General features: G+C 40.4%; 1 protein-coding gene across 5 annotated transcripts in view; it reads right to left on the bottom strand.

Annotated features, from left to right (window-relative positions):
* The window catches only part of ofcc1 (orofacial cleft 1 candidate 1), an 85,800-nt gene that overhangs the window by 8,409 nt on the left and 54,120 nt on the right, over nt 1-23,271 (bottom strand). For all 5 annotated transcript variants that reach the window (XM_007547924.2, XM_007547925.2, XM_016669392.1 and 2 more), the window contains 4 exons: nt 22,151-22,408; nt 18,688-18,940; nt 18,099-18,262; nt 14,991-15,150 (listed from right to left, as the gene is read on the bottom strand). In XM_007547924.2, coding sequence (XP_007547986.1) covers nt 14,991-15,150; nt 18,099-18,262; nt 18,688-18,940; nt 22,151-22,408 — 835 coding nt within the window. The remainder of the gene's footprint in view (nt 1-14,990; nt 15,151-18,098; nt 18,263-18,687; nt 18,941-22,150; nt 22,409-23,271) is intronic.

Genomic DNA, 23,271 nt, shown 5'->3' with positions numbered 1-23,271 from the left:
AACACTACACACACACACACACACACACACACACACACAGTCAGAGTCATAAAGAGAAGAAAGTTCTTCAAGGTGACCCCCTAATTGGCTGTGTAATTATGATTCGTTTAAAAATACAGAGAAAGAAAAAAAGGTAAACTCATTCAGTGGGCCCTGAGTGGCAGGGTCAAACTGAAGGAGGGGCGGCGTATCAATGTCACCCTCATACTTATAAACGCAAACACAACTCTAGGCACTTCGCTGAGAAAACAGTGGAAGCCATTACCAAAGTTGTAATTAGAGACATAGCATAAAGAGCGAGGCAGACACCCCAGTAAGTAGAAAGGCCCTCATTGTCAAAGTGTCAAAGAGGCACAAAAGCAAATAAGAAAAAGACTGAAGCATACGATGCAAGAGAGAAAGAGAGAGAGAGAAAAAAAGACAGAGAGAGGGAGAGAGAGAATGTTTGGTCTAGGGATACAGGAATGCATCTCTTCCGTTCTAATTTAGACTCTCATTAGAGAAATCGCCTCAACTGCGCTTTGCTTCAAGCCTGGCCTCAGCCCACACTGGTGGTAACTGATTACTTGAATTTCTTAAGTAATCAGCACCTCTGCAAGGCAGTAATCAGTCTGTTTGGATAGCGTGTGTACGTTGATGTTTTCTTTTTCTCCCTCTCTCCCTCTCTCAGAGAGCGAGAAAGCTGGATTTCTTCCAGCACAGTCACCTTCTTATTTGTGTAGGAGCGTGTACAACATTTCATTTGAAAGACTGTCCTAATACCAGATTCACAGGTATCTGGCAATATTTCATTAAGACCTGACACCTGTGTGTCAGGTATCGGGTTGTGAGGAAATTGGATCTGGTTACATTACAACTCAGACAACAAAACGTCTGAGTTAGAACAAAGTATTTGTATAGACTTTTGTGGTGTACATGTAAATTAGCATTAAGGTGAATGACCTTGCTGCTGCAAATGAATTATGAGTGCCATTTCTGTGCCAGTGTGTGTCGTATGACAACTGCACGACTGCTTTGATGCTAAATTTATTACAAAATGGGTTCCAAAGATGGAATGGCATGGGGTTAGATCCATTATCCAGTTTGAGCTGCTTTTCTTAATATCAGTTTAAAAATCCAGCCAATACCTGCAATCTAACGTATAGATTTTGTATTTAACTAAACCAGACCTGCCCCTAACAAGAAAACATGTGATCATTACAATATTCATCAAGAAATAATCAGCGAGTTCTGTTAGTACGCAAGTTAAAAAACTATGGGACACCGTCTCCCTACCAAGCGCGTATCATGTGAGACTTACTTTGCAGAGAATCTACTTAGCAGGATTGTTTTTCTATTGGTCCAGGGGTCCAACTTAAAAAAAAAATGCTCTAATACATAAACCTTCAAATTGAAATGGTCTGTTCTCACAACTTACATTGTGCATTTATAATGCAATGGATTGTTAGAGTTACGTAACATAAAGGTCTGATACAGGTTGAGGATGTCATTTAAAAAAAAAAAAAAGACAATTATCTAAACAAATTGTAAATGAAACATCTTTCCCCTCCACTGGCCACATATGTGGTTGTGACTCAGTTCTGGACCTTCACCAGACTTCTGAAAACCAAGCTGTACAGTGATGATAGGCACACTATGCATCCCGAGCCTGTGCTATACGTCACTTTGGTTAAACACACCTGCTCAAATTATCTGTTGTGATTGAGCAAGAGTATGTATTTTGGCTTGCATGGAAATAGGTTTGTTTTATGTTAGCCATGCTACCATCCTACACTAATTAGCACGTGAAATCAAGTTGACAAGATTAGACAAAAGCTTGAAAAGGTGTTTGTGTGTTCTGTTTGGATGATGCCATTTCATGCAACGCACCATGGCTCTCAGGGAGCATCACCGCTGAGACACAAAAAGGAAAGAGCATTAGAAGAGGCCTGTCTGCTCAGCACTACTCTGTTCTGGTCTGTTGTGTTACGTTATGGTGCTAGTCTGGCTTCTAGCCCCAGCTTGAGTGCTCTCTCCACTCCACCATTGTTCCATTTGATAGCACTAAGTGACTGATTTAGGTTCAATGCCTGCATGGAGCAGACAGGCCAGCTGTGGGTTAAGCAGATAGCATTCAAGTGAGTTAACCCAATTCAAACCCAATCAAGCCAGGATTTATTGTCGAGGTCTGTATTTAGAAATCTGATAGAGTCCACATCAGTCATTTGACTTGTATCAGGAAAGACGGGTCTTGTTTTCTTTTAGTGGAAGACTATAAACGGCAAACCATGCTTTCCAGCAGGGACATAAATTTTGAAATTTGCAGACATTACCACAAATCAACATTGGAAGAGAAGGAGAGACACAGGATCAGGAAGTGGGGATAGTGCATCTGCTGTGGTTCACCACATAGTCTGTTTTTTTCTGGGGGAAGATGCAATTTCACACCCACCATTCCATGTCACAGTGCAAATGATGAGGAAAAAAACTCAATCAGGCTGAATAGAAGAGCACAAATTCAACAACACATCATGACTTGTCAGTCATTTGAGTGTGGACAAATATTTCTGAGACAGTCCGTTTAAGTGAAGCACTGTTTTTGTAAGTTTGCTATTGTCCCATACCCTTTCCATTCTCAAATGATGGACTAAATAGTGCCTATGATGTGTCAAAAGGCTTTAGATTTTTTTTTTCCTCAAACCTGGCCTTTACCTTCCCTGGTCTGTCTGGTGTGCTATTTAGTCCTTGTGTTGCTGGAAGTTCAATAACGTTGTCTTCCAAAGACTTTCACAGAACAGCTGAAACTTTTACTTCCATTACCCGGCAAATGTTTGAACTCAGTTATGCGACTAATGAGGGGAATTATTTTAGGGGTTATAAGGCAAAGAGAGGTGAATGCTAATTCATTCCACACTTTTCAGATTTTTATTGTGAAAAATATTTTTCTATTTTCTCATATTCTCATCTTTCCACTTGAAAAAATTAAATATGTGCTTCATCGCGTTATGTTGCACAAAATACATTCATGTTTTCAGTTGTAATTCAGGGCAGTATAGCTACTTTTACAAGGCAAATTGTCTGACACTTTGTGTCACGCCGGTTCTTAAGTGCATGTCTGCTTTTGACTCTCATGGAAGAGCTTTTTTTTTTTTCCCCACAGTGAATCCATCTGGCTTACCCTGCTGACAACCAAAGCAGTTCAACCTCAACCTAAGGACCTTGTTGTAAGCCTCGCTATTCTTCAGTGCTCAAAACAGTGTGTCAAAAAAAAAAAAAAGGAAAAGGACCTTCGGGCAAATTAGAAAAAAACATTCACCGTTAAGAGATGCAATTATTAATTTACCTTTTGGAATACTGACGTGGACCAATCAGTGATTAATAAACACAAACAAACACAGCCCTAGGTAGAGTTAATTTTGTGAACTAAATATTAACATTTTATTGAGGAAAGTCTTGGCACACGTCAACCAGTGTTTATGTTTTAAGACACATGTTTGCGCACATAGTCTACGGCGTAAATTATGTTTGCCTGCTTGGTACTGAAAGGAGGCGAGATGGAGGAGTCTGCACCAGCAGGCGAGCTGGCTACTGTCCAGAACAGGAGCCTAAGGCACGGACAACAACAGGCTTGTCAACCCCTCTGATTGTTTAATGATTGATCCAAACTAGATAGCTGTCATAATCAGTTTATGCATGTTCTTTTCCAAGATACACCTTGCCGTGTTTGATTTCAACTATTTGCATATTCCTCATGTTTCAGATGTTTTGATTCCCTAGCACAAATAACGTGGCACTCCGTCATCTGGGATCGTAAGATAAGAACAACCATAATAGCAGGTTTTCTGGTAAGAATAGTTTGCATTGTGTATCAGTTGCAGCCTGCGTTATACGGCATGTTGTTATTTATCCAGCTCTCGATGGTAATTAGCCGAACAGAGCTTGTCTGGTGTGTGTGACTTGTACTGTACATGTCTTCCTGCCTCCCAACTTTCTCTGCCTTCCCATCGACCACTTGAAAACGAAGTCGCTGACCTTTCCCGGGTTCTGCCACCTGCATCTTTCCCAGCCCTCGCAAATTTACGCTGTGAGAAGGCAGGAGTTTTCTCCACTGACATGATCCTTTCTGGTTTGTAGTTCTGTCCCACTTGGCTTTAATTTACAGTGGGAAAATAATTAGAATCTCACTTTTGCAAAGAGTGGAGTGAAAATGTAAACAATGCTTCCCTGCGGGCGGGTGCTTCATCACTTTGACAGGTGCATTTGAATTTGCCTGGGTGGCGGACAGACTTGGTTATTTATGTGTCAGTCGCACATGAAAGCCCCGGCTGCGGCTGGAGTTGGGACTGACACCGTGGAAGGGGTTGAAACTCTGTTCAGTGGGTTTAGATTTGGGAGAATACAGGGAACGCTGCGAGGTTCCGAACTGGAAGGTTACAGCAGGGCTATTCCCCTTGGCAGTCAGACGAAGGCAAACGGAAAAGGTAGGAAATGAAGTCAGAAACGAAGTTTTGGCTGTGATTTACCGTCGTCGAGAGGAGACATCTTGTGATGAAACGAAATATATATTACAAAATTATGTATATAAATGATCTCACTAATTTAGTTATTTTAGGGGCAAAAACTAGGAAAATCTTGTGGTTGTGCTTAAAATGTATCCTTCTGAGCTTTATGAGTGTGAATAACTTCATAAAAACCACTTTGATATAAGCTGTACCATCATAGTCATTACCACTGCTGTGTGTTTACGGTTATTCTAACGCTCAAAGACGGACCTCTGCTCCTGTATCAAGTCTTTTACAGCCTCTAACAGGTTTTCTTCCACGATTATCCTCTAACTTTTACAAAAGCATTTAAGGTTATCTTTGGACGTTTACAACTATGCCTATAAAGTGCAATAATATGCCAATGTTTCTGCAAATCACAAAACTAAAGGTGTCCCAGCAGGACATTTCCACAGACATAAAGAAGAAAAAGCTCAAAAAGGAGCATCGGTGATTGTTGTGAAGTGCGTGAAGAGGTAGGCTGAGTAGCTTCTTTTGTCCGCAGATATATGCACACACACACGCACACACACACGCAGGCACGCACACATAAAGTAGCACAGTAACACATGCTAACACACATATATCGAATCCCACAAAACAGACAAAGCCCCACACAGTGAGCCAACGCATGCGTGCATCTCCAGTGCCTGCGGGCGCTTGAAGCTGCAGAGCAGGGAGAGGGGGAAGGGGGGAGTGTAGAGGGCTGCGGGGTGATAGAAAGGGTGTGTGCGTGCGTGTGTGTGTGTAGTGGGGGGAAGTAGCATGGTTAGGGTGTGTGTGTGTGTGTTGGAGGGGTGCGGGGAGAGGGGGTTGAGGGTACTGTGCACTGAGGCAGTTAAAGCTACAGAGGGTCAATCCCCTGACTCCCTGACCAAACCATCATTTCAATAAGACCTTGTCTGGGTTTAAGGCCTGATCACAGGTTTGATGCCACAGAAACATCTGTGGCACATAGAAGCACGATGCATGGTCTGATGGATCAAGAAACACCAACCAACGCATGATGTCTGACTCTAACTACTAAGCACAAGGGTAGCACAAACATTTTGAGTCATGGACTGAATTCAAATCTACCTAAGAAAATACAGTACAGTTACATTAGCCACCTTACAGGGAACACCTGTTGTATTCCTTAAAACAAATTTGCCAATCATAAGACAACATAAAGCAATTAGACATCCACATGAGCATTAGGCATCCAACCAAGTAGAATGACAAGGAAAGAAAGTTCACAAGATTTTGTACACAGCATGGCTGTTGGTGTCAGGAACTTCTGTTCCTGGTTACAGTTATTACTGGTTACAGTCAAGGTGTGTGGGATAACATCTCTCTTAATGTGCTACACGTTCAAATTACAGCAGCATAAGACCAACTCCACATAAAGTCAGCCAAAGGTGGGAAGTCAAGGCTACAATTCACACAGGCTAACAGAAATTGGACAATAACAGATTGAAAAAAAAGCTACTTAATCCCATGAGTCTGCTGTTTTAGCGACAATACTAAGCTTGCACAACAAGAATTCCAAATAAACAACAACATAATATAGATCCACCCTGCTTCTTATCAACAGTTAAGGCTGGTAGGGGTGAAATGCTGATGTTGGCAGATATTTTATTGGCACTGTCTTTTTTTTCCCCTCCCCCCAAAAGGCACTTTTCTCCCAACAAACACTTTTGGAGACACAGTCCAGGAAGAGTAGAGATACCAAACTTACAATATCCAAGGGAACTACCATGAAAGAAGCACAAACCTCCCTTTAAAAGAAAGGATCGCTTAAATAAATAACTACAACAGCATTTGTCAGTTTCATTACGCTACCGTTTACAGGAAGAAGTCACCACGCAAACGTGTAAGGTGAAGTAAAGCTCCGCTGCCCATTCTTACTTGGTTATACATGGGGTTCATGCATCACATACAAATGCAAAGCCAAGACAGGCCACAGCACATTGCACATGGCTGGGAACAGGCCAAGACCACAAAGCATAAAGGACCAATGACATATATGCATGGATAGGCCAAGCAATGTCAGCCATTAGAACAGAAATAGATACGCTATTATTGTAAAATTGGCCAATATGTGGCCAGTCGGCAAATATAATTGGAGCAGCTTGAAAATGGCATGGATGCACACGGTCTGTGTTGGGCCTGATTTGGCTGAAGCAAAGGTCTGTGTCTGGTGAAACGCACCATTGGACAAGACAGGCCACCCATTCATATTTGCATGGAGACACACACACACACACACACACACACACACACACACACACACACATATATATGTACTGTCCAGTGCACACACATATGCAAACATTGACAAACAGCTTGTAACCCTCCACTCGTTACTCTGCCTCCAAAGCAGTGACCATTGCTCCTCAAATGTTTTGACCTGAATAATCACAATTAAGATGCCATAAAAAAAATAGAAAACTCTAGCCAAAACAAGTACACAGCAAACTGGACTCTGAGAAAAAATAAACAAGCAAAAAATAACTGTATTTACAGTCAGAATAGACCAGACGACTTTAGACGACTTTAAAGAGATTATGCATTCAGATAGCATCTCCCAGTGCCTAAGATAATCCAGAAAATAAGATATGCATAAATTGCTGTTACTAATCTCCTTTGCAAAAAAAAAAAAAAAGAAAGAAAAAAAAAGCTAACTCCCAACCTACAGTAAACAACTCAGATAGCAGCTCAGCTTTTCCTTCTATGCCGTTTCTGACTCACACCAGGCCCTAAGGTGATCGCTTCTCCAGGTTTGTTTTGGGGCACGGTGAAGTTTACTGGCAACTTTGATGAAACAAGAGGGTAAGTCCTCATCTAAGCCCTCACTTAGAGCATAAATGACTGACAGTAACGTATTATGTTGTCAAGTTTCTTCAAGTGATAAACATTCATAGGGCTAATTTAAATTTTGAGTGCAATCCATATGCAAATCTGTAAGTTCAGATCTGCCACAGCGTGCCCAAGCCAAATTCACACAAGTTCACAAGATGCGTGTGCACTCATGCATTAAGCCACTGTGAATTTGGGTTGTAATACTTAGTATTGCCAGAGCCAAGCCGATCACATCCCCGGTGCTTTCCACTGAACTAATTCAACATTAGTGGCATGCCTCCTTCAGGTAATCCTATTGTGGCGCAAAAACATGTTTCCCCTCACTCAAACTACGCCGCGCACATATCTCAGGATGCCATGTTTAATTCTTTACATTTTAAAGGGCCGGGATTCATATTAAGATGCTGCAGACAGATGCCAAAGTTGAGGGTTGCCTTTGATATCCAGAATTTGAGTTTGGAGTAGCTTCAACCTAATCAAGCCTCGGAGGCTTGGGGTGATAAGTATCCAAGCCAATAACCTGAATGAGGGCTGGGAGTCAGGGAGTATGCCTTCATTCGCATGCTCTCTCTCTCTCTCTCTCTCTCATGCATTACTTGTGCATGTGAGTGCACACACCCACACACCCCAGGCCACTCCTCCCCACTCTTTAAGGTTCTAAGTAAAAACCCCTTATAGAAAAATAAGAAATCTCCAAATATCCATCCCGTCCTTGAGACGTCACGAGGGGCTGTTAAGGCGCGACACCTGTCATGATCGCCAGGACTTCTTCGGCCCCTCGGGGTCCACAGGAAGCGGCCAAGGTCAAGCTCTTTAAAGAAAAGGAAGGGAATGAGTAGAAAAGAACTGACTAACGACAGACAGTCACAAAGCATCAGATCTGTCAAATCAAAATAAAGCCTCTTTAGAGCCAGAGGCTGTTTGTACAACTTCTTGTATGTTGGGGAATACGTGTGTACACAAAGTATTTATCTAAGCAAGTGGGCTGCATCCTCTGGAAGATTTCTTAAGTGATAAAATCAATTTGCTTCCCTCAGTAATCCATCCAAATGTTTGGCTTAACAGCATTCTATGCGAGCTGCACTGATCTGACCCAGGTGATTTAGCTGTTAAAACTCTGGACGTGTTACAGGGTTTTGTTGACTTATTTCGCTGTGTTGTTTCTTTCCTAAATTTTATTTATTTTTTTTCCCCCTTCGACAGTTCAATTTGTAGCCATCTGTGTCATATTATGTCACATTGTGGGCTGGCAAGAAAACAAGTACGAATTCTTCCGCACTTAGCTTGTATGGGAAGAGGAGGAAGAGGAGTGAGAAAGGGAAAAGTGCCTGAAAGTGGTGCAAACCTGGTGTCAATTTACCTCGACCAGCTGCTTGCGTTTTGATGGCTGACGGGCAAAAGCTTCCCTTAATAAAGAAATTATAGGAGAAAGCTCTTCAGCACTAATGGATCTACAAGTGCTCGAAATGGTCAAACATAATGCTGAATCCGTTTATTTGACTCGGAGATTGAATACATTACGGACTCCCGAACAGGATGTTTCCTTGTTTAGACTGACTGTTTTTAAAATCTTTTTTAAACCACAGAGACAAGGCTCCCAAATTGGGAACAAAGTACAAATAGGCTAAGGCTTAAACCAAAAATCACAATGCTGAACTGATGACAAAGAAATTTTACATAACTCATTGTTCCAACAAAAATTACAAGTAAACAGTATATTGACTCCATAAATGAATCAGGGGTACCAAATAGTATAAAAAACCTAATTTCCTTGTAGAAAGAAAAATCAAGTTTGAATGAAAATAATTACATTTTTAATCTGAATCAACCAGAGGTATGAATAATTTTGAGGCTTAACTGTAATTCTTTTCATTCTGCCACTTTTTTGAGCAATGTCAGCTGGGCTCTCAGTGCAGACTGACAATCTATAAAAATCTCACACAAACATATTTTTTTATCAATAAAAACTTTCAACAGAGGCAAATGCGTTTGAACTTGATCTGTTTCCCCCCCCCCTTGTTTCTTTTCTTTTATTAAGCCACTGTCCACCCCTTTCACACATTAGTGCCTAGGAAAGTCTATGACCTTTTCAGGAACACTGGCATGTAGTCTTTGCAGTCATATCTCATATTGAGCTCCCTAATGCTCCGAGTGTGGTTGCTGTGCTTGCTGCTGTGTCGCTCCTGTCGCTGCCTCCAATTCCCCCAGGCATTTTGGGCCCTCAGCAGTGTCCACCACCCACCCGCACGCACGCACGCACGCACGCACGCACGCACGCACGCACGCACGCACGCACGCACGCACGCACGCACGCAAATCTCCACTGTAATGTAATTGAAGACCAACCCAAATGTGACATTCACATGCAGGACAGAAGAGAGGTATGCATGTAGATAATTGCACATACGGATATGCATTTTGACTACAGACGCACTGGGTGAATCCACAAACTGAGTGCATGAGCAGGTTTGCATCAACACGCATGTAGCCAAGCACAACAATGCAAAAAAAAAACAAAAACAAACAAAAAAAAAAAACACTCATACATTTAAATGCCACACTGCCCACATTGCTCTATGGAAGGGGTTACCAGGGTTGGGGAGCCAATGTTCAACCCAATAATTACTCACAAGCCGTCTCTTACTGAGACACGCTTACATGCACACTGACCACAAAGCTAGCCGCCTCTGGACTTAGAAAACCGTCACGGCGCAAACGAAACACTTGGCTCTTTCTCTGACTGTTTTCCTGTGTTGCTGTTATGGGTTCCTGCTCAGGAGCTGGGGGTTCTTTTGTTACATGACAGCGGTTCCTGTGTATCCTTTCACAGCCCACTAATTCGTCCACCTGCCTTCTTCCTCAGTGCTTCTTCATCCGTTACTTAAGTTTCAGCTAAGCATCTCAGGTGGTCTGTATTCAGGTGCGCCGAGGACTATTATCCACAGGGAAAGACTTATAAACGAATATTTGAGTATAGCCATTGTAATGAAAATCTCAATGTAGGGGTTCTTGGCTCATGTAGCTGTGTAGACATTTTGCTAATATTAAAATTGGTCAAAACAGCATTTTCTTAATTGAGATGGAATTTTTTTTTCTTTTTTTTATACTTCCACATGCTTAGTTTCTGCCTAGATTAACCATTTTGTGAATGGCAACTCCTCTCGTAGCTCTGATAAATACATATGAAATATGTGAAAGTAGATTTAAGCTCACAGAAAAAATAAATAAATATATATATATTTATATATATATATATAATCCTTAATTCAATTGCTACATTTGACATACCTTAGCTTAAGTTTTTTGGCACATTTTTACCAGGGCTGCCAAAAAGTGCAGCCGGGGGGTGGGGGGTGGGGGTTAGGGGGGGCAGCTGTAAATTCATCACTGCTACTCCAACATGTGTTGTTTGACTCTCAACAGGTTTACGTGCCTCCAACCACGCTGCAGTTGCAAAGCACCTTGGGTGTTCCCAAACTTGCCCGCTGGTGCCCCATTACCCAGACACAGAGTGACAAACGGCGCAAACGCACTCAAAATGTTGATGCAATCAAGTTGAGAAAACATCTCCAGGGCCTCCCATGCAGCCGCCCTCTCTGCCTTTCTCCTTCAATTATAAAAATATCACCACCACCGAAAGGAAACTTTGAATTAATAGCACAAAGATAGCTGCAGCAGGTAAGCTGGTGGGGCTGCACTCCGTCATTGTCAAAGCGGTGTCTCCAACAAAACAGTTTGCATACCTGCCCAAGTATTACAGAAATTAACACCTCCCTTGCAGGTACAGTAATCAACGGGGTGACAGGAGACAATTAATTAGGTCCATCTGCATCACTGCCTTTACATAATTAATGGGGCTCATTACCAAGCTGAACTGAGCCACTTACATCCACAGAGCCAGGGTAGTACAGAAGGGTAAAAAAAATAAAATAAAAAATTGTCATAGGTTTTACAGTTTTTCCAAATTCCCTTCACACATCAATCTATTCGTCTTAAAGTTTAAGTGTTAAAGCAGTGATAAACACTGAACTTAATCGTTTCTGCTTATTGCAACATAACAAAAGACATTTTAAAATTTCTGGAAAAAGTATTTTCTTCAGAATTTAACTTGGGCAATGTTATGAGTTTGTTGGAATCTCACGTTCAGCTGTAAATCCACGGTTTGACCTTTTAATCTAAGTCCAATTGAAAAAGCACACAAGTAGGTAAATTATGAGTTTATGAACTTTGATGCATCAATGAGAGTTTTTGATTTTATTTCTACCTGTCAGATATATGTACATATTTAAAGGAAGCTTTTCCCACAACCCAAAAGTGTGGGAAAGTATCTCATTGAGATGATTTGTAGTATACAAGAATTAAAATTTCAGAGTTGCTTTATGAAAATAACAAGTTTGATAATAACAGGACATTTTAAGGTTGGTAACTGGATGCATTTTTTTTCCTCCCCCCTTTTATTATTCCAGAGCTGGAGGGAAATATAGAAATACTGAGATTTTGCTGAGTTCTTTGTTTTAACACAGCACATTCAGGAAGTGAGGTTTTATCTGATTCTAATTGCTTCTTATGTTGTTTGGCAGAGTTTAATTATGTGCCAGCAATAGAAAAAGAAGCAATAAAGTGTTAAAAGTAAGACTAGCGCCGTGATGAAAAACATGTGGCTGTGCACACTGCAAATACATTTTATTTTGACTTAATGAATTATATGAAGGTATAAAAATTGTCACAAAATGTTTGGCATTTTGTGACAATTCTCCCGAGACGTAGTTTTTTTTTTATTGTGGCGTTTTGCATTTCATTCTGTTTTTGTCACAGTTTTAAAGGTCAAATGTTATCAAACTTCAGAGCCAAAAAACTTGGTTGACCTTGGAAATCCTTGGTTTCTCAAAGTGAATATCTTGATTTTTCTAATGTGAAATAGAGCCTTTTCAGTCATGCCCTCTAAACCAGTGATGCACCTATCATGAAATATCATCCCTGGATGATATTTGCAGCAAGCTCACAGCATTTTGTCTTTATACTTATTTATACTATAATCGATTAAATGACACTTTACTAGTTAATTTGGAATAGATATGCTCATGTCTCATAATCTATTTCTAAATGGTGATATCGAAGTATTAAGCTTGAATCATTTTTAAGCTCAACAGACGAGCCTTAAAATAGTTTGAATTTCAAACTGATCAATCTTTTTAGTTGTTCTGAGTTAACAACAGTCATCAAATTAGCCAAAACAGAGACAATATTTGAGCTTGTTTGCCCAAGATGGTAGATGTGAAAAATGTCATATGCTACACTTTTGGGAATGCATTGTTAATGACTTGGGAAAAAATAAAATAAAATAAATAAAATACACTGCTGCAGACTGCAGCTGTTCCTGAGAGTACCTTGTTTTCCTCCTCCTCATCCCTCCTTTCTCTCAGTGAGCTAATGAAGGCCTTGTAGCCCACTGTTATTAAAATTACGCCCTTGCCTCTGATATTAATTGGGTCCGTAATAAGGAATGCACCAGATTCATTATTTAATTGCAAGGGCACACTTGGAATACAGTTTCTGAAATGTATTTTTAATGAAAAACACTACATCCTGACCTAATCATATCAACCTTATTCTATCTAATTAAGAATGCAAAAAATCATTAGAGTTGCAAAATATTAGTTTCGGCTCTGTCGGGCTTCTCCTTTCCTTGCCTTCATGAATATATTTTTTCCCCCCCTGTCTATGATAAATAGTTAATGAGGGAAAAATGACAGAAATTTGCATGTAGGCAAATTAGTTTAATAGGGATATGTCTTTGCTGAGTTAGGAAAGTGACCCTTTTGCGCAGAAGAAATTGTGACAATAATTATAAAATAATGGCAAGGCCTATCTTATTTTGATGAAATATTGTCTAGTTATATAATATGAAAATGTTAAGCTGTAATAAACCTAAATTTTCATCATGGCACAGAATGTGTTAACATTTTATCAGAGTAATAGCAGCAAATTAGGTGCAATATGACAAATGGTGGAATTGTTGCTTTGGAGGGAAGAATACAGTAAATGGAAGGATAATAAAGAAGTGTACCACAACAAGCGTTTCCCTGATGCTAAATGGGATGTTTGCTTAATAAGAGGCTTTAACACACACACAAAAAAAAATCCAGGTCTGACACATTATTAGTTTAGTTGGCTTTCAAAAAACATCTCTGTTCCACACAGATTTTTCCGTACATTTGAAGCATTCAATTAGTCAACTAAAACTGAATTTTAAATGTATATAAATATCAAACGTACATAAAAAATTGTAAAAAAACAAAAAACAAAAAAACAACAACAACAAGATCTTCAATTGTATTTCTCCCTTAGGATGAGAGTGTTTTGCACTTTTACTGAACTAGCTTAAAGTTCAGTTCTAAACTACAGAAATTTACGTTCACAGCTCTCGAGTAACAAAGACCGTATTCCTGACTTTAAAGTTCAAATTAAGAATATCTTATTTTACGTTAATAAAAAAAATAAAATACATTTATTTTAACCTTCTGCTTGTGGAATCCAGACAGACTCTGAAGCATCTTTGCATGGGGTGTGTGCACATAACACACCTCAGAGTACAGTTCAAAGCATAGACAGGCATGCATGTTCTCAACCGGTGATCGCTACAAAAATAGCACTACTAACATCACCTTGAAATACTGAGGCTTTGTCCAAGAGCCTCATAGATTCTAACCTGTGTTTACTCTTGGGTTGGGTTAATAGGTTGTCAAATGTCCAACGGACTCAGTGCTGGTCCCTTCGGTCAAAAACAGCACCGTTACGTTCAAATTTCATGAATACCATGAGCATGCTCAGCCTTAGCCTCTAAACACCATATAAATACCACAGATTACACTAAAAGGTGTCTGCAGTTTGATCACTTCATTCCATTTCCCTTATCTCTCTAAGTCACGTTTTCAGTTTTGCAAAGATTTGACATCATCTGTAGGCTCGGCACCACTAAACCCCCCACCCCATGACATTACAGCTGACCTTTATCAGGCTGTCAAACATCTGACAGCCATAATTTCAAGTGAATATACATCCTGGGAAGTTGCCCTGCCTGACACGAAGACATGCCCGGTGTAACGCATCCACAGAGTTCACGTTGTGTTTTTGATTGAGCGGTCTTTCTTTAATGGAATATCTTCCAAAATGGGCTTTTATAGACTAATCAGGCAGCGCGCTAGTCGGGTTTCTGTTTTGGTAATTATCTTGTACTAATTAGAGTGAAACTAAAGACCTCTGAGATGGATCTCAGGATTCTCACATGTAACTAAAGAAATGACATGAAACCAGTCCACGCTATACGTCCTGGTATGTGGAATTTCTCCTATAAAGTTACTAGTGAATATTGAACTACCGCAACGGTTACAGCTGCGGTAAGAGTAGCTGTAAGCTGCCTTCAGATTGACATTTGGATCACAGACTTTCTATCCTACTGCGCTTACGATTTCTTGTTTTGCACAAGCTAACCAATCATCCCAGTATTAATGACCTTACAGATCATTCTGACTTTAAGAAAACAGTATTTTGTCCAGGTTGTCTCCAAGGAATTTATTTTGAAAATAAAAAATAAAAAAATGCAGAGGGCTCGCTTGGTGATGAGCTCACCTTTCGTCTCTCTCCATTGAAGCCTCTCCACTGCTCTGCCTTTTTGACAATGAAGCTGAGTTCCTGGTTTGACAGCTCGAGGTCTTCGGGCAGGAAATACATGCCCTCTTTGGCAGTGAGTCGCTGGTAGACATCCAACATGCGACCGTCGTTGTGGAATCTGGAAGGTGTGTCGAGAAAGAAGTGAAAACCGAGGTAACGTCATTCCAAATTTGCTGAACTTGGCCTCCAAAAGCTCATGTGCTACAGGAATGCTAGTCGAAGAAGAAAAGGCAACTTTGCCAAAACAGACTGACTGACCGGGTTTCTCACAAAAAAAAAGAAAAGAAAAAAAAACATCCAAAAACACTTGAAATCTTTATTGATTGCAGAGCACATATGGGTGATGCTCTTTAAAGTCTAATACATCAAGAGAAGCAGCAAAAGGAATCAAACAAATTGGCCTCTGAGTAAGAAGTGCTTTGTTAACACAAGCCGACTGTAGCTGCGTCCATGCTTGGCTGGGTGTCTGCATGGTTTTACATCTTTTTCAACGTGTGGGAGTCAGATCCTGGGATGTTCTTCGGTGTTAATGCCGAGCTTTAAAGATCCCAGTTGCAACGATTGTACATGCGTCTGGAGAGGCTGGCTTGAGTCACAAGAAAATGTTCTGCAGAGCAGAAGGCATATTGATTGATACCTCCAGATGAATGCACACAACCAAAGTGTTATTTTTGTTTCGCCACACACACACGCACACGCACACACACGCACACACACACATACGGGTTGCATGCAGCCAACCTCTAAAAAAGAAACACCATGTCTGTAAACAAATGCTTTGGCCAACCATCAAAACTGGGAGACCTTGTGCCCTTCCACAGAGATTCTAGTCTGTCAAAGGGTAATCAGCTCTCAAATAAAAACAACATCAAGGAGACAAGGCTTTACACAAGGAGCTGCTACAGAGCTTTGAACTCAGCATTATTCCCCATCGCTCTTGGGAGAGGAATGTTTGTAGAAGCTTGACCTCAGACACAGGAATAGCATACAATCATTTTCATCCTACACTTGAATTTTGCTTCTCATTCATTTATGCGGTCGCTTTCTTGAAGGAACTCACAGTCTTTTCTTCCGTGCTCCTCGAAACAGATTAATTTCGCTGCGGCGGAGGAGCCCTGAACTTCGCTGCAGTGTTCTTAAACGTGCGGGTCGGACCCGGGTGACGAGGTTCAGGTGCAAAGGTCACCGTAGGACATGTGTATGTTACATTGGGGAATATATTTTAGATCACATTTGTGAATCTGAAGATCTGTACAACATGACATAGCACTTGTTATGAACATGAAGGAGTCTTTGTGAATGTTTAAGACTGTTGTCATGAAGTGTCATTCGGTAAATGATGACACTTTTAGTGCAAAGTTAACACTTTTAATGCACTTTTAATGGAAATTTTAGTACAACTTTGCATTAAAAGTGTCATTATTTACCAAATGACACTTCATGACAACAGTCATAAACATTCATGAAGACTCCTTCATGTTCATAACACGTTTATGACAGTGCCATGGCAGTCTTATACACACCCCGTCGAATAAAGTGTTACCGCTCTAAGTTTATCAAACATTCTATCAGTTTTCCTTACGATTTCACATTTAAATTCAGGACTTTGTGGATATTTTGTGGTTCTGAATGTCTGACCTAACCATAAGGAAAAACAGGTGGAATGAACTCCAACTGAGCCACCTTTGATCCATCAGTTTCCTGCACCAGAATCGCCAGAGATCAAACTGATAATGAAGGTCGTACAAGGTCACAGGATGCACTTTTTTTTTCTTCTTTTTCAGAACCAACTTGTGTTTCTGCTCTGGTGCCATCATCGTCCTCTCACCATCTGGCATTAAAGATCACTCTGGATGCTTGAAAGTTTCCAAAATTCCAAAACACCAAATAACAATATCTTTCCTGCTGGGTGCAGCTGCCTTACTACATTGTGTTCAAGTGAACTGTAATAAACTCTTAAAGTCAAGACTGAGGTTTACTTCACGTGGAATTTGAAGACTTAGCGACTGATATTTCCTTTTCCATCAAACATTAACACGTGAATCTGGTCCGTCTCATCAGCGTTCATGGAGTTTCACAGAAAACATAGATGAAGGACGTATTTTATTTATTTATTTTTTTATCAAAACGTGGCTAAACACAACCTAAATGTAATTAACAGAGGATAACAGTCTGTTCTATCTGTATGTACAGCCTAAGGGTCTTTTTTTTTTTTCAAAAATAGGTCAAAGGCTGTGTCAGAGGCTCTTCGTTGCAGCCAATAGCGAAACTGTATCCCATAAAATTATCAGCCTTGTTTCAACCTCGTGGGCTACATTCACAACAAACCCGTTTGAGAGGCATAAGTCATTATTCTCTGCTGCTGTTTTAATGTTGTCCATTTAGCTGATGAGCCTCCTGACTCCAGAAAATAGACGGCGCCCGAGCCACACATCGCCAAACGATTTACTTGGAAAAGTAAAAGGATTTCCTTTCATGTTAAATTCCTAACAGTGTTAGGAATGTGAGAAGAAAAGTCCTCAGATGAACACCAAGGGATGTTTTGAAATGCTTTTTTTTTTTTTTTACCTGCTGTTAATTCATTAGTTTAAATGCAAAACTGGCTATTGCTTCTGTTTTTAGGAGAGCAGCATTAAATAAGTAATCAGTGAACAACAACTGATTCTTAAAACACCGTTTCGGTATTTCATCAGAGACCAAAGCAAACCTAAAACTACTTATTGAATCAAGACATGTTGCCGGAATTTTTTATTTTTTTTATTTTTTTAGATTTTAGTCATGTTCATTCTACTTTAAGAAAAAAAGTCTGCATTTCGAATCTACACAATATATAACCACACAAAAAAAAATGAATGGGTTTATTGTTTATATGAAATGTTAGATTTATTTTATTGGTTAGTTTTAATCCATCATTTGGTCATTTCTTGGGTTATAGAACAGATTAGAAGGAGAAACATAATTCAGATTTCACTGAAGCTCTTCCAAGAGATGAAATTTAAAAAAAAAGGTCAAATGATAACATGATATGTGTAATGATAATGTTTTGTTTTTTTTAGCATATCTCACCTGAGCAGGTAAATAGTGAGAATAGTGATGGAGAGAAGGAAGTGGACCGCGTAGAGGAACAGAGTGATGATCACTCCCGCTGCACCGGACCCATCGGCTCGATAGAAGTGCCAGTAAAGCTTGGCTGCATCTCCTACTGGTGTGTCGGGACTGTAGGCCAGACGCTTGAGAGACGACATTTTGAAGAAAACGGCAAACTAAATCAAGGATTCCAGACGATCAGACTGGACATTTACGAGACAAATGAGCCCTTGTTCAGAGTACAGATCGCAGAATGCAATGGAGTTTCACAGATTTGTAGAATAGATTGTGAAATCAGACATCTTGGATTGATTTTCTCAGTGCAAAACAGTATTTAGGATGTGATTTAAGACACTACATATTGCTAAATCTCAAATGAGGTATTCCAGCCTTCCAAGTTTTCCAAAAAAAATAAATAAATAAATAAAAGAAAGACACCCATCTAACCTTGCACAGATTCCTTCCCCTACCTCATTTTTTTTAAATATCATTTAAAGTCACTTTGCCAGGATAAAGTCAACTCCTATTTAAAGTGCACAAGTGTCCAAGTTATTTTTAAGTGACTTACCCCGAGGACGGCGTCCACAGCAAAGACTGCCAGGGGGTCGAGGACTGTCCACACTCCCTGAGCCATGATAAAATTTGACGTGAACGAAGGGAGTGAGCCAAATATCAGCTGACAGCCCCATCTGATCAGAACCAGCAGGAACGTTACAGCGTTCAAGGTCAGGGGACCCACCACCACCATTGCCAGCTCCTCTCGGGTGTGGAGCAAAGAGCTCTGGTAGACGAGATCCACTGTGTGTGCATGGAAGTGAAATCTGAAGAGAAGAGGAAAGTGTCAATATGCATGTACCATAACAGTGTTTGTGACACTTTGCAGCTGAGGGCCAGCTGGTTCTGGCAACTCACACTCTGCGTTACATTGTTTTGCAGTTGATTCCATTGTTCTTAATTAGTTTGACGACAATAATTATTATTAGCTGCTAGCCTCGCTGGCCACTGATTGTCTTGGACGTTAATCAATTTCCTTCCGATCAGATTATATTCGAATTGCTCAGATGTATGTCAAAGTCACCTGATGTATTTGCTGACAAAAAAAAAAGATGGAGCTTTTTAAAGAAGTTCCCGTTTGAAAAGTTGGACTCCCCATTTACAGCAAGCCTCATGAGCTTCTTAATCTTCCCATCAGCCAGGAGGAGGTAAAGCAGTGGTGGCCGGGGACAGGTCCAGTTTTCCTCATTAATTTCCATCCGATTTGCTTCAAGAGTCAAGCATCTCTCAGATTCTGTCCATTAATCTGAAGAAGAGCTCCATTGTTTTTTTTTGTTTTTTTTTCTTTTTTCAGGCAAATCTTTATGCAGAGTCAAATCTTAAAATTTAATAAGGAGGCCTATGCATAGTTAACAGGATGACGAGGAAGGGGTGAAGGGGGATTGGGGGGGGGTAAAAAAATGCAATGCAATTTTGAGATTAATTTGAATCTTACTGTGAAAGTGGAACGAGACTATTGCCATTATTTAAATGGACAATATCTATCTTAGGAAATTGCATTTTGAATTACAAATGTAATGTGGACAGAGATGCATGTAGGAAATGTTAGCTAATTTATATTTACACAGGTGTGCATGTATTTCTATTATAAAGTGTTGTAATTCTTCTTTTTTTTAACATATATAAGTATCCTTTTGAAAACTTTGGTTCATAGCTTGGGGGTGGGGGGGGGTTACTGATTCAAATCTTTCTATTTTCTCATGCTTACATCTTCAGAAAACACCTGCACTTGTTTCTTAAATTGATCTTCGTAAGATAAATTTAGATTTATTTTTAGACCTCTGAAAGGGATTCTGTCTTTCTAATAAAAAGTATATGAATTGAAATGTCGCTGCTTGTGCTGCAGGTTGACTTCAGTCTTAAATGGCCTTCTTATATCCTTTAACACTTAAATGCACGGCGTGTTTTATTTGCCTTGGAAGTTTCAGATTAGATCCGAGGAATAATTTATCCCAGAAAATTACAAATAGTAAACGAAGATGTTGTAAGGCATTTCCCAGGCTACAAAGGCGGCGTAAAGACCCACTGTGCCTGTAGGGTTGGAACGGATCAGGTTCTGATCTCAAGTTAGCCCCGCCCACCGAGAACAAGGAAATGTCAGGTTTTAGAGGTAGGCGTCACCCTTTACAACTCTAAATCAGAAAGATTTACACTGTGTCTGTTAGTAGTTATTATGCTGATCACATAATCTATATCTTACAGTCCTTCACCTACAAAAAGCACATTATTGTGGATCCCCAAAAGGTCCAATTTCACCTGGCCTTTAGATGCATTCTTGTGGTTTTGCAGGTTTACGGCGGCAGTGGACGAAAGCCTTTGGTTCCAAAACAGGCCAGAGCACAGCCAAAGTGCAAAGGTCATTGACAGCAGCTTGCAGATAAACTAGATCATGAATTCAGGGTTGCTTGGCAACCTCTGATATTCTCAGTCCAGTTTCCAACTTTTAGGGACATTCCTGTTGCTCTTTTGTCTCAAAACTCTGAAAATCCAACTGTTTAGAACAAAAAAATACATTAAAATAAGGGGTTGTCATAATGAAGTAACCTTGAGCAAAGTTTGAATTTTGCAACATTGCAGACTGCAATCACACTGAAGCTGTAACTCTGGCATTATGAGGTAGTCATTACTACCCAACTGCGCCTGTGTGAGTGTGTGGGAGTCTGTGGTGAGTTTTGGCAAGCTAAGGATCAGTGTCACGTAGTTATAAGATTTAATACCAGTTATTAAGAGCATAAAATATCGCATCCTGTTATGAAATACACTTAACCACAGGGCAGAAGAAAGTTGCTGTTTGTGTTTCCTGTCAACCTGCAGAGATGCGGAAAGCAGGACACGCAGGTTTCGATTCCCTCACCTGAAATTCCGTTTTGAACAACGAGGTTGAACGCACCACGCCACGGCACTGAGCTGCGCACCGATTCGCGCGAGCGCATCGCGGCAGAAAGAGAAAACAGAAAAGAGATTCCGACGGCACCAGAGACGCGTCGGCGAAGGGAGGGTTTCCTGTCACCACGCCGCCCACGCCGACTGTCACTCGGCGTCTCTCCCTCTCAGCGGCCACTACCAGCTCCGGCCACTGCATGGAGTGAAACATGCTCGGAGGTAGAGTGGCTGATTTGGACATGTGGAAGTTGTCATCCAGTGTTGACCCCCTCTGTTTTCACTTTTTCTTTTTTTTTTTCTAGTCCTCCTATCTGCCCCCTCAGTCTTTTCTCACTCAGCCATGTTTTTTTTTTTGTTTTTTTTACCCTCTCTTTGCTTCTCCAGTCAGTTTCCATGATTTAACACATGATGCCTTCCCCAACATGTTATTGTAATAAAAACCCTCTTGTATGCTTGTTTGCGGGCAGCGTTCTTTTATTGTGATAAACTAAATCAGGGCCATGTGTTGGTGCAGTGTGATTTAACAGTTCTGTGGTGTCTTATTGCTGTTTATTATCAATGCTGTACACCAAATAATAACAATAAATTCCTTCTAAATAAAGTCTTCTGGGACTCGAAGCTGTGCAATGAGCTAACTCCCACAGCAATGGATGTTAATATTGAGCGAGTCTTGTTAAAACGTTAATAGGGGGGATTCCAAACAGATGATTTGGGTGTATCCAGCGTGCAGGTTTGCTAACATATGTACATTCACAAACACAGACTTGATTATGGTACATTTTTCTGTCTCTTCTCATTTTGTTATCCATCTTTTGCAAGCATTTTTTTTTTCCTGAGCTTTCATACTGTGTGTGTGTGTGTATGTGAAGGTGTGCAAATTTGTGATTGGCCATTAGGCTACAGTATTCTACAGTAATCTACTGTACATCCTGTATCGTCTTCCCCTTTTTGCTCATTTATTTTCAGGGGCACACTCCATGTTGGGGAGGCTACGCGTTTCCTTGTGTGTCTGCCCGCCGCGTGTGTGTGTGCGTGTGTGTGTGCTGTGTGAGCAACGTGTGTGTGCGGGATCATATCAAAGGAGGCAAACTCACTTGTTGACAGGAACAGCAATGGCCTGAAGGTAGAGCCACTGGCTGCAGTAATGCAGGTAAAGCCTCACAAACCACATCAAAGCCAGCAGCAGAATAATGAGGCCGAGCTGCCGAACGGAGTCATGCCAGCGTCTGCGCGGTTGTTGCTGTTGCCACGACAACGGCAGGAGGCCCAGTTCGGACGGCAGCAAGCGCAGGGCGAGTCGGGCTCGATCCGACAGTCGTGGGGGACAGGAGCTCGGTGTGGTCGGTGATGATCTGATGTAGAAGAAGAAAAAAAAACACAATTATAATTTATTAATATGTGGGAATATGTTGCTTTAACCATGTATTACAACTGTTATATACCTGTTAAATGTGCATAAAAGGCCTTAAAAATTATACATGCATATGAAATCTAAGTACATTTATTCAGTGAGGGGGGGAAAGAAGATCTCATAATTATGAATATTTATTTTTAACAAAATCTCAATTATTTGAACCACTGCTATTGGAGGCAGAATTTTGTCTTTTCCTCTAAGGTGATGTTAGAAGGTCTGAGCATGCAGAAGGAGAGCTTTGATCAATCCTCTGTGCACAGTGTTTCTGTATCATCTAAACTCCTGGGAACTCTTAGTCTTCCTTTTCTAAGCTCACCCCACAATGTTTTCTACAAGATTTAGAACTGTGTGCCAAGAAGAACATGGAAGTTGAGTATTTTTGTGTCGGGTTAACCATTTCTTCCACACATTTTGGAAGAAATGCATTATTTTTTTATCAGAGATGCTCTGAAATAGGCTCCCAAGGTCTTTGAAAGAAAAAACACACGTTCAGCTTGACAGATCCGATTCATACTTAAGAATTGGCATAAGAAGTTTTTCTAAAAAAAAAAAAAAATCATTTATTTTTGTTACAAGAGAAAACTGGAAAACTGAAAACTTAGAAAGCAAAAACAGGATTCATAAAAAGTCCCTTTATTTATACGTTCCTAATGTTGGCATTCAATGCCAACAGATGAACAAAGGACAATTGAGCTGTATTCTCTGTATACATTGCACTGAGGTATCAGTTGGATCTACTAATGTGAATTTGTGAATAACACACTTCATTGTTTTTGCCATTCATTGAATATTCAAAGTTGG

This window comes from Poecilia formosa, unplaced genomic scaffold (genome assembly GCF_000485575.1).
Source record: "Poecilia formosa unplaced genomic scaffold, Poecilia_formosa-5.1.2 Scaffold24, whole genome shotgun sequence".
Classification (NCBI taxonomy): domain Eukaryota; kingdom Metazoa; phylum Chordata; class Actinopteri; order Cyprinodontiformes; family Poeciliidae; genus Poecilia; species Poecilia formosa.
The sequence above is the reverse complement of the archived record's forward strand: the minus strand, read 5'-3'. Positions and strand labels throughout refer to the sequence as shown.